Source organism: Hemitrygon akajei, chromosome 27 (genome assembly GCF_048418815.1).
Source record: "Hemitrygon akajei chromosome 27, sHemAka1.3, whole genome shotgun sequence".
NCBI classification, from domain to species: Eukaryota; Metazoa; Chordata; class Chondrichthyes; order Myliobatiformes; family Dasyatidae; genus Hemitrygon; species Hemitrygon akajei.
In genome coordinates, this window is record NC_133150.1 from 19,446,914 (window position 1) to 19,464,110 (window position 17,197).

The 17,197-nt window shown below is 40.3% G+C and overlaps 2 protein-coding genes across 2 annotated transcripts in view; one reads left to right on the forward strand and one right to left on the reverse strand.

The window, feature by feature from the left end:
- Positions 1-8,487, reverse strand: part of LOC140717018 (gametogenetin-binding protein 1-like) — a 33,338-nt gene extending 24,851 nt beyond the window's left edge. Inside the window, exons 1-2 of the mRNA XM_073030210.1 lie at positions 8,236-8,487; positions 2,609-2,727 (exon numbers count right to left, since the gene is read on the reverse strand). Of these exons, the coding sequence (XP_072886311.1) occupies positions 2,609-2,727; positions 8,236-8,471 (355 nt within the window). The 5' untranslated portion in view covers positions 8,472-8,487. The remainder of the gene's footprint in view (positions 1-2,608; positions 2,728-8,235) is intronic.
- A 1,992-nt stretch (positions 8,488-10,479) lies between these two features.
- The window catches only part of LOC140717158 (diphosphoinositol polyphosphate phosphohydrolase 1), a 76,059-nt gene continuing 69,341 nt past the window's right edge, over positions 10,480-17,197 (forward strand). The window contains exon 1 of the mRNA XM_073030442.1: positions 10,480-10,848. Coding sequence (XP_072886543.1) covers positions 10,750-10,848 — 99 coding nt within the window. The 5' untranslated portion in view covers positions 10,480-10,749. The remainder of the gene's footprint in view (positions 10,849-17,197) is intronic.

Below are 17,197 nucleotides of genomic sequence, written 5' to 3' on the forward strand. Positions count from 1 at the left end.
ACAAGCAGTATGCACGTGCATAGTCACATAGACGCTGAAGCAATATTATACCATTGCCTATTGTTTCCATACTGTTCCTTCATTTCACTTTTTCTGTTTCAATTCTAGATTACTGATAATCTACATATCTTCTTTGCATAGATATATTTGTTGCTCAGGCAAAATACTGCTGGCTACCATAAATGTTAATGAACTATCCATCTTTTCTGTGTACTGGCTGTTCATCGTTGACCTTTGTAGATATAGTCATCTGAATTCATCATAGTAGTAAGTTTTCAAGAGATTATATTGTTTAACTCCCAACTGTATAATGAACAATTAGGTCCTTATCCATGTCAGGAGGTGGATGAAATCTGTGATCCCCTTTATGGTTGTGAATTTAACATTCAGAAAGCATTGGCAAATTTGTCTGTCATTTTAAGATGACTCTGTTGAATGTAACTAGGTGAGAGCCTTGCACAAAATGAATCAAGTAACTGATGAAAGGAGCCAAGTCTGCACCTCCAGATTGGGGGGGGGGGGGGGGGGGTCACTGCCTCCAGTCAGTAACAAATGTTTTTTCCATTTAGAAGTTGGGGAAACAATATTGGCAAAAACATTATTCAGCAATTTCAAATAACCAGTCTTATCACAGCAGGCTAATTCTGATGAAAGGTCATAAAGCTGTAACATTAGCTATCTTTGCAGATGCTGCCTAAGCTGTTGGCTTGTTTCCAGCATTCTTTTTTAGTTCAGATCTCCAACAACTGCTGTGTTCTGCACTTCAAATTTCCAGTATTTTTTCTCTCCTTTCTCTCTATATCTCCTCCATCTTGGTCTTCCCCATCTTCATTCAGCAAGATGCATCACAATTTGAATTACAGTCACTCCCATTCTTCAATCTATTGTAGACATTCCCTTTATTTCCTCCATTCTCCTTTCCCACTAGTTTACTGTAACTCAAGACATTTGATTACATATTTTCCTAATTCTAATGAATTTCCTACCTGAAATGTTATCTCTGTTTCTCTTCCTGAGTATTAACATTTCCTGATTTTATTTGACAAAAATTGCACTGCCAAATATGTATTGCAAATTAAATACACCTACAGCGCCTTGAAAAAATATTCAACCCCAACAACTATTTTCACACTTTACTATCTAATTTTTAAAATTTAAAATATATTGAAGAGGATTTTTTGAGGTAATCTACAAAACTTTGTGCATCATATCAAATCGAAAGAAAAATTCCAAACCCTGTCAACAATTCACCGAAACTTAAAACCAAAATTGTGAGGCTGAAAAAGTATTCAAGCCCTTTGTACTTATTGTGCTAAATTTCCTCAGGTGCAATATACTGTATTACCTTACCAATTCATGCAATTTGTTGATGTGGAAAATTGGAGGACCACCTGTTTCAATTCATTCATAAGAATGCTGTAAATACCCCTTCTCTCTGTAAGGTCCAACAGAATGGTAGATTTTCAACAGACCAAACAAAAATGAAGACAAAACAGCATTCAAGACTAGTCAGGGAAATGATAATAGAGAAACAAAAATCTGGGAAGGGTACAAGACCATCTCAAGGGCACTGAACATATCTTGGAGTTCAGTACAGTCCATCATGAAAAAGTGGAAAAATATGAAGCCGTAACCACACTGCCGAGGACAGGCCGCCACTCCAAAATTAGTCAGCAGAGGAGAATGGGACTTGTAAGAGAGACTACTGTGATGCCAACACTCAAGGAGATGAAGTGTCTTGTACAAAAAGGGTATTTATGGATGAGTGGCAAGGAAGAAGCCCTGGATTTAAAAAAAATGCATATCCTTGCCTGTAAAGACTTTGGAAAGCATCACTTAGAAGATACTGTAAAGATGTGGATGAAGATCTTGCGGTTGGATGAGTCTAAAGTGAAACTTTTAGACCTCAACTAAGTGGTACGAGTGGTGTAAATCTAACACTACACATCAGCCAGGTAACACCATCCCTACTGTAAAGTATGGTGGAGGTAGCATCATGCTTTTCAGCATGGAACATGGAGTGGCTTCAAATGAAGAAATCTGATGTCCTTGAGGGGCCCAGTCAGAGTCCTAACCTTAAACCAATCAAACATCCCTGACAGGACCTTTAAAGTGCTGTCTACCGCTCCCCAACTGACCTGGTGCAGCTTGAGCAGATCAGCAAGGACGAATGAGCAAATCTTGCTCCATCATGTTGTACAAAGCTAAAAGTGACTTATCCAAAAAAAAACTACTAGCTGTAACAGCTGTGAGAGGTGATTCAACTAAGTACTAAGCAAAAGGGGATGAATACTTTTGAACTGCTGACATTTCAGTTTTTGAAATTTTAGTCCTTCAGACTTTACAATTTTCCTTGGTTTTTTTTTGGGGGGGGGGGGAGGCTGTCCTGTGAAAAAAGGAGCATGTGCTTCACAAATAAAAATTGATCAGAATCCCTGGTTGTAATACTCATTTATGTGAACAAAGGGTTGGGGACTAAATATTTTTTCAAGGCACTGTATATATGGAAGCAATGTATTTCAAGACGTTTTAAGTTGCAATTTTATGAAATAATGACAATATCAACCATCACACAGAGCAGAGGAAAGCAATGTAGACTTTTGCATACCCTTTAGAAGAGATTCGCACTCATCCTTCGCACTGTTATAATCTAGAAACGATTCATTTGAGGTCATAGACGCATTCTGTTCTTCAGTTGGCATAACTGGGTGGCTGTAGACATTTAATCTGTTAAATGTGACAGTAACAAGAAGAGGTTGTTGTAACACCAGATTGCACAGATGAACGTAAGCAGCAAAACTGGGCCAGGCAGGCCATTTAATGCTTCCACGGGGAATTTTAGCTCCTCAGAACAAAGTGTCACAGAGACAATTTTGAGTTTATTCTGAAGGAGAGACATCTAATTTTATCATAACATGGCATTTTCAACAAGTGAAAATCTGTGTTGAAATATTTATCAATTTGTAATAGTTTTATTTATTGTTAACTGGCATACAAGAGAGAATAATAGATCTATCCATAAGGAGGAAGATTCTCATTAACCATGTGTGCTTTTGGTGTGAATTGTATTGGGTTTGGGGTAGCACAGTGGTGCAGAGGTTAGTACTGCTACAGCACAGTTCCAACACCTCAGATCTGATCCTCAGTATATACGATGTGCTTTCTATGTGAGGTTTGAATGCTCTCCCTGTGACTGAATGGGTTTCCCTGAGTGTTCCAATTTCCTCCCACATCCCAAGGATGTTGGTAGGTTGCTTGGTTACTGCAAACTATCCTTAGAGGTGGGAGAAGCAAGGATGAATTGATGTGCATGTGGGAGAGACAGAGAGAGAGAAAGAGTGAAGGTTAGAAGACACTGACGGAAATGTTCTAAGATCTGGCATGGATTCATTAGGCCAAACCATTTCCTTTTACTTTGTAAGGAAATCAATATAAGATCATATAATATGAAAATTTTGGCTGTTCCAGCTAGCAATTATAGACATGAAGAGCCTGCAAGTTTCAGGACTCTGACACAAAGAAAGAAGTGTCAGTCCTGCTGCCCACAGTCCGTTGGCAACTTCCCAGTTGCAAAGTGGCACGGTAATGCAACAGTTAGCACTGCTCCCCGACTGCTTCGGAGACATAGGTTCAATCGTGATCTCGGTGGTAAACTTTGTAGGGTTTTCAAATTCACTCTGTTTCCATCTGGTTTGTCACGGATGATCTGCTTTCCTTCCTTGTGCCAAAATGAATTAATTTGCCCTTGGTGAAGGTAGGTGACATTAGAATCAGCAAAGCAGATGGGAAGAAAGAGGGGAAGAAAACAGAATTAATGCAAATGGGTTCATGGATGAAAAGGGCCAAAGCACCCATTCCTGTGTTTGTGATTCAAAGGGTCACACGTGGTTACACAGCTTGGAAACAGGCCCCATAGCCAACTCATCCATTCTGACCAAGATGTCTAACCAAGCTCGTCCATTTGCCTGGATTTGGCCCATATCCCTCTAAACCTTTTCTTTCCATGTGCCAGTCCAAATGTCGTTTCAACATTGCAATTGAACCCGCCTCTGCAGCTTCCTCTGGCAACTCATTCCATATACCCCTTTGTGTGAAGAAGTTGCCCCTCAGGTTGCTATTAAATCTCCCTCTTCTCACCGTAAATGTAAGCCCTCTCATTTTAGTATCCCCTACTCTGGGAAAAAGGTCTGAGACCAAGGCCATCTATGTTAACAACTTGTGATTCTATAAACATCTATAAGGTCACCCCTTGGGCTTCTATGCTCCAGGGAAAAGAGATGTCCCAGCCAATCCAGCTGGTCCTTACAACTCAAGCCTTCGAGTCCCTTTAACTCCATCATTACGCTTCAGGTGGGTTCCAGATGGAGGTTGAGGAGCATGATGGAGTGTGAAGTGAGACCAAATAAGGGTCCACATGATTGCTGATTAGAATGCTGCTTTCAGTTCTGTGGTGAAGAAAGGTAGTAACAAGACAAGCTTCATTTTGTTAATTATTTGTGGGGATACAGGGTCAGGAAATATATGGTCATGCACTTTGGTAGCATGAATAAAGCATAGACTATATTCTAAATAGGGAGCAAATTCAGAACTTGGAGGTGCAAAGGGACTTAGTACCCGATTCCCTAAAGGTCAACTTGAAGGTTGAGTCAGTAATAAGGAAAACAACTGCAACTCCGGCATTCATTTTGAGAGGACTAGAGTATAAAATCAAGGGTGTACTGCTGAGGTTTATAAAGCATAAATCAAACCACATTGGAGCTTTGCAAGCAGTTTTGGGCCCCTCATCTAGGGATGGATGGGCTGGCTTTAGAGAGTCTATCCAATATATGCTGGGGAGTTTTGTAAATATCGCCTATTCTGCTCCTCCCATGTGGGTCAGTTATATTGTTTGAAGCTCTGTCACCACTTAAGAACAGTCGGTCTCTGCCACGAGCATCAGCCGTTCAGATCCAGAGCAGTAAAGTTTGGGGCAACGGAGAATATTGGCGGTGAGTGTCAGTGGTGGATTTCTCTCTTCTGCATTGCAAAAGCCCCAGGTAATAACGAAGCTGTGGACGTGGTAAATTATTGGACAAAGTTATCATCCCCACAATCATCTTTAGTTTGCTGATGTTTCTTTCATGCATTTCTCATAGAAATGAAATTGTGAAAAGGCTGTTCGTATTTCTCCCAGAATGAATATACCATATGAAACCAGAAAAGGCAAAAAAATTGCTTCAAAATGATAATATATAGGATAAAGTAAGTGCAGAGGCTCAAATATACAAAATTATTGCTTCTGTGACTTACACCATAATATTTGTAGCTTGTCTAATTGACAACAATGCAATAGCACTTCATGTCGCATGGTAAACCTTCTATAATACTCACTACCACTCAGCTGAAAATTATGTTTATCTGAAAATATTTTTCTCATTCTGACTATCTTTAAAATTACAGCTACAGTTTACTCCACAGGGGATATGTGCCAGCTACATAATGAATCACAAAAAAAGCAATCAGGATGCAAAAGCATTAAATGGCCTTTTGATGCACCATTAGATGAAAAACTGGGTAATTTCTCTACAAAAGTAGTAGATCAACCAGGGGCCCTGTGACATCCAAAACCCTGGTTTTTCATTCAACCATCAGACCATATCCATGTTCAAATGATCCTGATGCATTTATCATAAACCAAATTAGATATGCAGCATTTGCAAAACAGTGGATAGCAACACAAACTATCTGCAGTACCAGAATTTCCTGTTAACTTAATGAAGCCTCTTAACTGGAAGGCAATCATCCTTATCTGATAGTGAAAATGTAATGCTTCACTTCATAGATAGATAGATAGATAGATACTTTATTCATCCCCATGGGGAAATTCAACTTTTTTCCAATGTCCCATACACTTGTTGTAGCAAAACTAATAACATACAATACTTAACTCAGTAAAAAAATATGATATGCATCTAAATCACTATCTCAAAAAGCATTAATAATAGCTTTTAAAAAGTTCTTAAGTCCTGGCGGTTGAATTGTAAAGCCTAATGGCATTGGGGAGTATTGACCTCTTCATCCTGTCTGAGGAGCATTGCATCGATAGTAACCTGTCGCTGAAACTGCTTCTCTGTCTCTGGATGGTGCTATGTAGAGGATGTTCAGAGTTTTCCATAATTGACCGTAGCCTACTCAGCGCCCTTCGCTCAGCTACCGATGTTAAACTCTCCAGTACTTTGCCCACGACAGAGCCCGCCTTCCTTACCAGCTTATTAAGACGTGAGGCATCCCTCTTCTTAATGCTTCCTCCCCAACACGCCACCACAAAGAAGAGGGCGCTCTCCACAACTGACCTATAGAACATCTTCAGCATCTCACTACAGACATTGAATGACGCCAACCTTCTAAGGAAGTACAGTCGACTCTGTGCCTTCCTGCACAAGGCATCTGTGTTGGCAGTCCAGTCTAGCTTCTCGTCTAACTGTACTCCCAGATACTTGTAGATATATATTCAACTCACATATTGTTCACAACCCACTTCAAAGCAATTGCATCCACCTTCATCCCAGCTTCTTTACCCTCCTTCCCCTCTCCCTCCATCCTTTGCTCTTCTTAATTTTCCTTTCTCCTATTTTCACTTTTGAATGACATTCTATCCTGTTTCTTTCTCCTCTCTCTCCACCGTCCTTTCTTTCTATTCCTTTCTTCTACTTTATCTTGGTCAAATTATCCTGCCCACAACCAGCCTCTTCCTTCTCAGACACTTCTGATCATAAATTATGACCGGAGATCGTGGCTCTCTTTTTTCCAAGTATTTCCTGAAGCAAAGTGTCTGAGGTATAGTGTTCAGCAATAATGCAGCAAATATCTGTCCACGACATTAATTTCTATCAACAGCACCTTCATGCCTGAAGCAGAAAATTAATGATATAAGCTATATACCAGAAATATGAGCACATGTTTTAAATTAACAGTTCTGTGTGTTACCAACGTAACCATCCTGTTCTTGTCCTATCCAATAAGTCTTTGTATGCTGTTGTTAAATAACTAGCAGGTATTTCAAGGTATAGTGTTACAAGTGCTTTATACTTTTATTTATTTTACTAGTGAGCTGGAGATAGAAATAATGTGTCCACCCATCCTATCTTAGCATTATTCGTTTGTGAGTTAAGAATTGTCATATCTTCCAAGTGTTATCTCAGAAAACATATCAGTTCAAAAATTACTCACCTGTGCTTCACTTGAACAACTACAGGGAGCACCAGCCCACTTTCCCATCTGTACCCTTTGTGGAGAGTTTTTCACTGAAGGAAATGTCTGTCCATTTATGGATGGGTCATTCATTGTTATATTTACATATGGACTCTAAAGTTAGTATGACAATAGGAAATCTAGATGATAAAACGATGGATTATCACTGATAGCTAATTGCATACCAATAGGAGCTAAAGACAGAACTGACGACAAATTCAAAACTGATTTTGGCTAATCCATCTCCCATTTTATGGAGACTAATTGCACAATATGAAAGTGGTAGATCCAGGTTTACAAGCAACCATCTAGTTTCTATAACTTCAGTTGCATTTGGCAATTGGTTTGGTTTTTTTTTTAGGGTGAGAGAAGCAGACTGCTTTCCCATGAATAGTTTGGTGTGAGTTTATGATCTCCCATTTCAACTGTTGCAGGTCTGAGTCCTGTAGCATTTTCTGACATGTCTATCCGTGGCCTCCTCCACCGTCATGATGTCAAGAATTACAATTCTCTCTCTCTCTCTCTCCCCCCCCCCCACTCCGAAGTTGGACTGCTGAATAAGCATTGAACATGTGACTGTTATCGTGGTGCATTGCCTCTGTGATGTGAAGACAAAATACACACCTTTCTGTGGTAGGAGTGGGATCTGGTTCCACAACAATCCTTACTTCCCACTCCCATCACCACCAGTACTCTTGACATTGGCAGCTGCCAGTGACAGGGGAGACAAGGTGCACAATTCTAACCTTGCTTCTCACAGCAGTTATCCTCAGCGGTACAGATTCCAGTTATATTTTTTCCTGACAGCCATTTTGCAGAAGAGGATCACTGTTTTTAGTGCTTGAGGATGATAGTTATAATGTCCTTCACAGAAGCCTTAAATGGGGACATTTTAAGCCCGACTTTAACAGTAACAAAAGTCCCAGAGACAAAATGGTAGTGCACTGAAGGGTTAGGCCTACTAAAAATTGATACTTAATCTCACTTTGTTCCATCAATACTTACCTATGTTTCCTCTCCGGACTGTTAGCATACCGTTTGGAATTCCTGTCTGTTAATTCCTTGCTAAATCGTGTCTGGATGTGTATTTCTTTTGAGGGCTTTGCTGGGGTATTTAGCCCAGATTCTTCTGTTCCCTTACTCATTCCTTCTGGAGAAGGAGACCCGCTTTCGAGCTTAGCTGGCATGCTTGGCTGCTTTGGCCTTACACCAGATCCAACATATGGCCCCTCGGGGAACATCCAGAGATCCTTCAAGTCTTTCAACCGGGCACCCTTTTCTTGGTTTACAGACCTGACACACGATGGCGAGGAATCTGACACTGGTCTCGACATTGTCATTTCATGCTAGGTCTCCAGGGTCAGGGCTCGCCACTCTCTTCCTTTCACAGTAGATCTTTTCGTTTGTTGAGGCCGTGAAAGACAATGGGAAGATTTGAAACATTTTTTTTGTTATGAATTTCAGGTGCCGGTTCGAATCGAAGCAGCATTCGTTGACAGTTGGCCGGAGAAGTCCGATAATGCTGTCAAGGTCCTTTTCTGGAACCCAGCCTCAACAGAAAAGAACGTCGCCACCTGGAGACCAGCTTTAAGCGTAAATGAGGCGGGCGGGGGGAGGGAAGGGGAACAAAGCGTTTGTCATGCCACGGTGTTTCTGAGTTGTCACTTACGCATTATATTTCTTGTGAGGGCTTTACGATAAGGCAAGGTAAGGCATTGGTGTAAAAGGCAAGACCACGGAAGTTCAAGAAAGCACCGGTGAAGCGCGCTTTTGGGAAGACAGAAAATAAAAATCTTGCACAACTCTATACTTCTGTGTTGTCAAGTTTGCTCTGTGGTAATGTCAGTAACATTAGTACTCTTAAACGAAATATCTTTTACGAAAAAATCCAAGCATATACTATATTTGGGACCTTTCAAGTCTTTTAGCAGTCTTTTAGCACACCGTCCTTGCCGGCAGTGCCAACCGCAGACTATAGATTATGAGTTTCACGTTCCTGACAGAAGTTTAAGCACAAAAAGAAATCTGTCTGATTTCTGCGGTACTCCCCGAGTGTTGCACCCGGGTCAAAATTAAAGTCGAGTTTAATGTCATATGCACGAGTATGCGCAGTTGCTCTCGTCCAGATGAGCTGAGGTTCTCTTGTTCCTCGTATAGTCAGAGACACAGTGCGCAAGATGCAGCCCAAGAGGAGAAAATCCGATTATCCTCACATCGCTCTTTGAAGGGGCTTTGGGTGCTGAATTTCCTACAATGATACAGCTTCAAAATGTACTACATCATTAGAATGAATTTAAATGAACGTTTCGTTTTTTAATTTGCCAAAACATTTCAATATGCTTTAAGGACAAGCTATGAAATGGAACATTGATATATATATATATATATATATATATTTACATACATAATGCAAAATGGAAATTAGGCAGACTGATAAAAAAAAATGAACAAAGAAGACGCCTCTCTACGTAGAGAGTGGAGAGGTGAACTAGATTATCCAAATCTCAGAGCCCAGGCCGACGAAGCCACTGCTGGCAATGTTGGAGTAATTAAAGTTGTGAATATGAAGAGGCCCAGAATTAGACGACCACTGAAATCTCAGAAGGTTGTGGGCATTGAATAATATAGACAAACTGGGAGGGGAGAAGCCTTAATAATATTTAAAACCAAATAGGTGAAAATTTCATCCCAATTTTAGATAATTCTGCACTGAAGTGAGATGTGAATTCGATTTGGTGCATGTCAGCTGAGTTTAGGCCTCTAGACTATGCAAGGAATTAGGCTTTTGGACAGATTTCATTCAAACATGCTGGATTTTATCAGAAACATATGCTCCTTAACTCAGTAATATATTTTTGATCCATGAAAATGGGTCACAATCTCCTGTAGTTTTGATTTGTTGCCAGCTTACTTTCACTATACACGGATACCAATATAGAAAAAAATGCACGACGTTTAACACAGGTGCGCAGACATGAAATCGCTCTTCTCTTTGTCTTCACACACTAGTACAGTATAGGAAAGGGGTGGCTGAGGGAGGTGGAGGAGGGGGCGGGGGCGGGAGTGGTAGGGGGAGGGGCAGAGTCTGTACGCCCCCTGCCGGCTTTGAGGTCCATTGACGGCGGCGTCCACCAAGCCTGCTGTCCAGGGCGGAGCCGGGAGGGGGCGGAGCCGACATGTGATTGATAAAAACCGAAGCACTCGTCCGCCTGCTGGCCATTGAGCGGCTGCGCTGGTCTCGAAGTCCCGCCCCGGCTCCCCGCGCCCTTTTGCCGAGCGAGTTAGGTTGAGGGCGCGACGGAGCGGCTAAGATGGCGGTGGCGGCGGTGTCAGTGGAGACGGTGTCGGGGAGAATGGTTGTGGGAATATGAAGAGACGTAGTGGATAACCGGGTGGCGGCCTCGTGTCGTTGGCACTTACACATAAGAGAAAAGACTCCTCATTTCATCGTCTTAGTTTTTCTGCGATTTTTTTTTAAAGAAGAAGACAATTGAAATAAGACAGTTACAGAAAATATAAATGATGAAATTAAAGCAAAACCAGACTCGGACTTATGATGGAGACGGTTTCAAGAAGCGAGCGGCATGTTTGTGCTTCAAAAACGAGAGGGAGGAGGAGGTAAGGGACGGTGGGGCATAGTTGCTGCGGCGAAGCTGGGGGAAGCAATGATTGCCCGGGCCTGGGCCGGCACGCCTGCTCTCCACCTCGGAGCCAGTCTTTACCATGGGGGGTGGGGGAGAGGGGGACACATTTTCGCTGGATGGGCCTGCAATGTTCTTGGAATTCTTCGCTTTCTGCTTTGTTTCATTTTCTAAAATCACCATTCGGCCACTTGGCTGGTGTGGCATCGTTTGGAGAGATGCCACATGCACTTTGCTTTGTGCTAAAATTAACAGCACAAATGTCAGCACCGGTAGCATTAATCCACGTTTAATGAATTAGGTTCAGTTTTCTGATACAGAACTTAGAGCGAGTCAGGACTCTGGACTCAGCCAATCGTATTGATTTTTAAAATCTATTTCGAGACGTTCTAGTTTCCAGACGCTGCACAATTTATGAATATTATCATCACATGCGCGTTTATAAGAAAAAAATTCTATTGTTTTCTGATCCCGTTTAAATCACATTATGCTTTTAAGAAAGCATTCGGTATGTATAAACACTAGCTTCTTATGAAAAGTCGGCCATAATTTTTGGAAATAAATATACATTTCAATGCACAGTGGAGATAAAAGTAAGATTCATCGACGTCAAAGACACTGGTTTTGTAAGCTAATCTTTACTATGTCCAATTTAATGGTAACATGAGATATTCAATCATTGGTCGTGACGGCTGCTAGTGTCTGGACGTTTTTGTATGGGTAAAACTAAAGCTGTCTGGAAAAAATCTTGGTTGTTTCAGTAATTGATTTTTTTCCCCAGTCTTCTTGCACCTTAACCTAGCATATGAAGAAGGGTAATGGTTGTTCTGGTTTATCTAAGATTGTGAATGGTGATAAAGTTTTTAGTTGTACCTCCACTCAGCAAAACTGACACTGAAGAATGTAGCTGTCTGATTTGTGATAGGCTCATGAGTGTGAGGAATAAACCTGAAATTAAAACAGTAGTGCAGGTATTCACTAGATCAAGCACCATCTGTGGAAAAAGGAAAATGATCTTTAATATTTCAATTCAATGAATCTTTATTAGAATGTGTGTTGAAGGTGGTTGATATGAAATGTAAGTCGTTTCCCTCTCCACAGATGCTGCCTGACCTGTTGAGTATCCTTAGTGCTTTCTAAGGGATGAAAATCTGAAATAAAACCATTTATTCTTTTGTTTTTCATGGTGAGTCATCCTTGCCAGACATCCTGTGATAGATGTTTATAAACTTGATCACGTTGATAAACATAAAGCAGTCTGATTTTTGGACATCCATAATTCTACAATTACACACAAGGTGGTTCTGCAGTTGGGAGGCATGGTTGGGGTGGACATCAGGAACAGGGTCACCCTGGTTCAGAGAGAAATGGAGGTATGCCTGAAAATGAGGTGTCATCCCAATGAAGCTTCACCCATAGGATGACTTTTTTGTTACATAGAACACTAGAGGTTGCTAATGGATTAGATCAAAGCTCTACAGTCTTCCCTTAACCAGTCATGAATAGTGCTGGACAATTAACAGCTAATTGGAGGAAGAAATTCTAAGAATATCCCACCCTCAACAATGGTAGGTCTGGCATGAGACTGCCAGTGAAGACTTGCTGTATTACAGGAAAGGTTGTGAGACTACACATTGCCTTGTGTGTCTCTGTGGACTTGTTCTGAAGAGCTAACTCTGTTGCTTAGCCAAGTTCTTCCAGCAGATTACAACACTAACATTTACCATACCATGCGGAAAGTTGCTTGAACAAATCCTGTTCATGAGAAGCACACAAATCTTAATATGTAAGGACTGTTTGATGTCTCTGGTCTTTACATGGAATTTGGAAGGATGTTGTTGGGCTGGGGGGTGGCGGGGGGAAGAATCTCATTGAAACCTACTGGATCTGGAAGGGCCTAGATAGGGTGATTGTAAAAAGCAAATTTCCATCAGTAGGAGATCCTAGGATTTGAGGGCATCGCCTCAGAATAGAGGGGCACCCCATTAAAACTAAAATGAGCTATCATTTTTTCAGCTAGAGGTGGTGTATCTGCAATTTATTGTCACAATAGTCTGGAGGCCAAATCATTGAGTGTGCTTAGGGCAGAAATTGGTAGATTCTTACCAGGTCACGGATTATGGGGAAGAAGGTGGAAGAATTGTGTTTTAGAAAAAGCTATGATTGAAAGGTGGAGCATATTTGATGGGCTAAATGTCCTATTTCTGCTCCTTGTACAATATGGCAACAAATTGCCAAAAATTACTCTGTTGTCAGCCAAGTGATGGAAGCTGTGCTCAAAGTAGCTAGCACAGAGAGTTAACTCACTAGTAATTTGTTTCCTAATGTCCAGTTTGGTTTTTGCTAGGTCCACTTGCCATGCATGTGGGTAAATGTGCCAAGTTCCCTCATTGAAACAAGAGTGATTGCTCATGAAAACGTATCAATGCGTAGAAACTGAAGTTTTGATGGGTATAAGGCATAAGTATTCCAGTGATTGGCAAGATAAGTTAGAACAAAGGAAGATGGTTGTAATGATTGAAGGTTAATTATCTTAGCCTCAGGATATCAGTGTAGATGCTACTTGGAGTGATTTGCTTTTCATACAATCCAAAGATGTTCACTTTTAAATTTCCTTTGCTGCTATGCAGTGTACATTTCATTCAGTGTATACCACATAGTAAGGTAGATGTCAGTTTTCTCTTGCAATTGAAGCATTCCACGCCTGCAAAAAGGAATATGTGGCCTACAACATTCAGGCACTAGGAGAGGTGAGATTGTTCCTGAAGGTGGAAGAGGTGATGCCTGGCAAGAGAGTGTAGCCTGCCTTGATATTTAATGTCAATCCTTGGCATTCTCAACAAGAAACTCTACTTGATCAGCCACATAAATGCAGTGGCTCCAAATGGAAGCTCTAGGCTTGCTCTCCTATCCTCAATGACTCATTTAGAAGCACCCCTGAAGTTTTCCTCCATCAGGATTCAAGTTTGTATAATGTAATTTCCTGTACACAGATCTAAAGGAGAACAAAATAATTGTAGCTCTGGATCTGAAAAAACACAAAAGATAAAGAACATGATAATATTGTAGAAAAACAATAAATATAAATATATTTGATGTAATACCTTTCACTTGTCCAGATGAGTGTAGCTCCAACAACACTTGAGAAGCTATACCAGAGATTCTCAACCTGGGGTCCACTGACCCCCTCTGTTAATGGTAGAGATCCATGGCATAAAAAGTTAGGAGCCCCTGCTCTATATCATCTCAGACAACAAGCACTATGTCTGGCACTAAACAATCACTTTATCACATTGTTGTTCTTTTGCAATTTGAAAAATGCACTCGTTACTTCCCTAAGCTATTGGATAACACCTTCTAAACCTAGTTTTTGCCAACAGTATTTACATCATGAAAAATTAATACGGGCTGTCCCTGGGTTACATAAGGGTCCTGTTGCTAAGAACTGTTAGCAGATTTCTCAGTTTCCTAGAGCTATCGCTATTGAATCACTCTACATAATGTAATTCCATTTCATCAAATAATCACCCTCACAGTACCCATAATTAAACTAATAGAATATCTGCTGTATCCAGTTATTAATATACACTATAAATATTATTGCTACCTTGAACCGTGCTTTAAAAATACATAGGAGGACTTGCATAAAGTTGGAATTTTTGCAAGTCAGGACGTCAGCAACAGGAAACTACGTAAAAATGTGGATTTGAAAGATTTTCACCTATAATGCAAAAAATAAAAGCTAGCTTGGAATTTGGATAATTATAAATGTTTAGCAAGTCATGCAGCATCTATGGAATGAGAAACAATTCAGTGTTTCAGGCCAAAGAGCCATTGTCAGAACTGGGAATGACTGAAAGCAAGCTTTCTCTGAAACATTAATGCAAATGTTCATTGCACTTGCTGATAAAACAATCACTGCATAACAATTTTCAAAAAGAAAGCAAGTTTGACTTCTAGGAGAGTTCCAAAATGTTGGTTCCAGGAAAATCTTTCTGATTGTCAGATTCATTCTATTGTGTATACTTAGTAACAGATGTTTTTGTATTATTTGCTATTTTACATATTATAGGGAATGAAGGGAGGGATTTCCAAGAACAGGAGTCCGAATGTTTTGAAGGCAGGTAAAGTTAAATGATAATGGGGTGATGGTGAAGACAGTATCGAATGGTATTGGAACAAGTAGAGAAGCAAAGGATGAATAATATGTAAATACTAATAGTAAGATTTTTGCCAATCACTGTTCTGGGCTGAGGTACTTTCAAGTGGCCATAGCTGATCTGAATTTGTTGAATTGAGTGTCCAGTTCAGGATGGTATAAGAATAACTGAAAGATTGTAGTGCTTGCTTTTATGTTGGCAGTCATTAAAATGTAAGGTGTTCAAGCAACAAACGTTGAAATGGGGACAAGGCAGAGAAATAAAATGATGGGTCAGAAATGAAACCTTTTTTTAATTTAACTACTTTTTCTCCAGTGTCATATTTGACCTGTTAAACCCTTAACTTGCAGGTATCATTTGGCTGGTAACATTAACTCTCTTCAAGTCAGGCAGTAACTGAATATTCCCAACAGTTTCTGTTTTTATTTTGCAGAATTTTTCATTTACTCTGAAGCTGTGATTGACTTGTAATGGAATAGTTTTTGCTTGAATTTGAGTGATTAATGTACTATTTTCAAGGTGTGCGCTGAGTGGCGGACAATCAGTGTGGCTTTTTGTATAAAGGTGAATCCAGACATTCTATCCTAATGTGGTACACAATTTTCAGCTCAGCTGGGGTTTGAGTTTCTTATTGGAGTTATTGAAGTTGTAAGCTGAAGGGAATGAAGAGTTTAAACTATTGCAATTTTGACCAAAATTTGTTGTTATAGACATGAAAACATTTTGAGTGGTCCATTTTGTTGGAACAGTCTCAATCATTGTCAATAAATTTAAGATTGAACTTTTGTACTGTACCCTAACAGTGTGGCTATTGAATGGTTTACCGTGCAGTGCAGAAAATATTTTGTCAGTGTAATCTAGAACCAAGTTATGCAGTAATCTTCAGCCAGGTTTTGTATACAAAATTTGACTTCTACGTCTACTACTGAAAATCCGGTGTTAAATAATTGAAATAAATTATTCAAGCAAGCTTTTCTGTCACCCTGTTGCATCATTAAATTTCAATGGATGAAGCACTCTGCAGCTGAGCATTCCCATCTATCTCCAGTATGACCTTATTTCCAAGACAACTCCAAAACTAATGTTCTGCAGTGCTATTTGACAATGGCAGGTGTTTAATTAGTTAATACAGTGACAATGACCTAGACCAATTCTAAGATGCAAAAATTTCAGAATGTTGATGTGTATGCTTAGTTCACAGATTGTGGTTAAAATATAAAGAAAACAAAATTCAGAATACTAGCACTCATGAAGTTTGGAATGCTGGAGGCAATCTTGAAATTTTAGGCCTGTCACAAATTCTGTCATAAAGAGCAGATAAAAGTAGTTGAGTTTGTAATTCTCCGATTTGTAAAGGTAATATTGTAATACTAAATAGCAAGTTGGAATTAATTTGAATCGATATCATTAGATGTGTTTAATGATGTAGTTAAGGTGAGACGTAAATTTTGGGGGGGGGTGGATTTTGTTCTGCTGCAATCTAAGCAGCTGCAAGATTTTTTTTCTTTTCCCAAATTTACCCATAGCTTGTCTTGAAGAAATGTTGGGGATTGTTAGGAGAATGTGGTGATCAAGTGCTAGCAAATAGAATCAGAATAGTTAAGGTACTTGATGATTAATTACAATGGAGGTTGGTGGCTGAGGGTCTCTATTCTGTGCTCTATGACTTTGAATATCGGCAGTCAGAAGAGAATTGGTAGTGATGTTAGAGGGTCATTGCTGATTTTTCTTAAAGATGAAGGCTGAAAGGCCCAAGTGGTTCAATCCTGAACAAGGGTCTTGACCCAGAACATCCACTGTTTCTTCATTTCCGTAGATGCTGTTTGACCTGCTGCATTCCTCCAGCATTTTGTGTGCGTTCCAAGTGGCTTACTCCTATTTTGTTTCACTGACAAGTATCCATTGCCTATTTTTATTGCACCTGTGAGTTTTTTTTTAAAAAGTGAGATACTGTGGCGACCCACTTCCCAGCACACTCGAACCAGCTCACAAAGCGGCACGCGCCAGCATAGAGGCCGGTCCCAAAAAGGGCGCCAAGCCTGCTTCACCAGCACGGGGAAAAGCCCACGCGTGGGACGGGACTGTGAATACGCTGTCGACGTTTCGGGCTGAGACCCTTTGTCAAAATTTCCCCCTCCCCCCACTACTTTCAAATCTCTTACTATC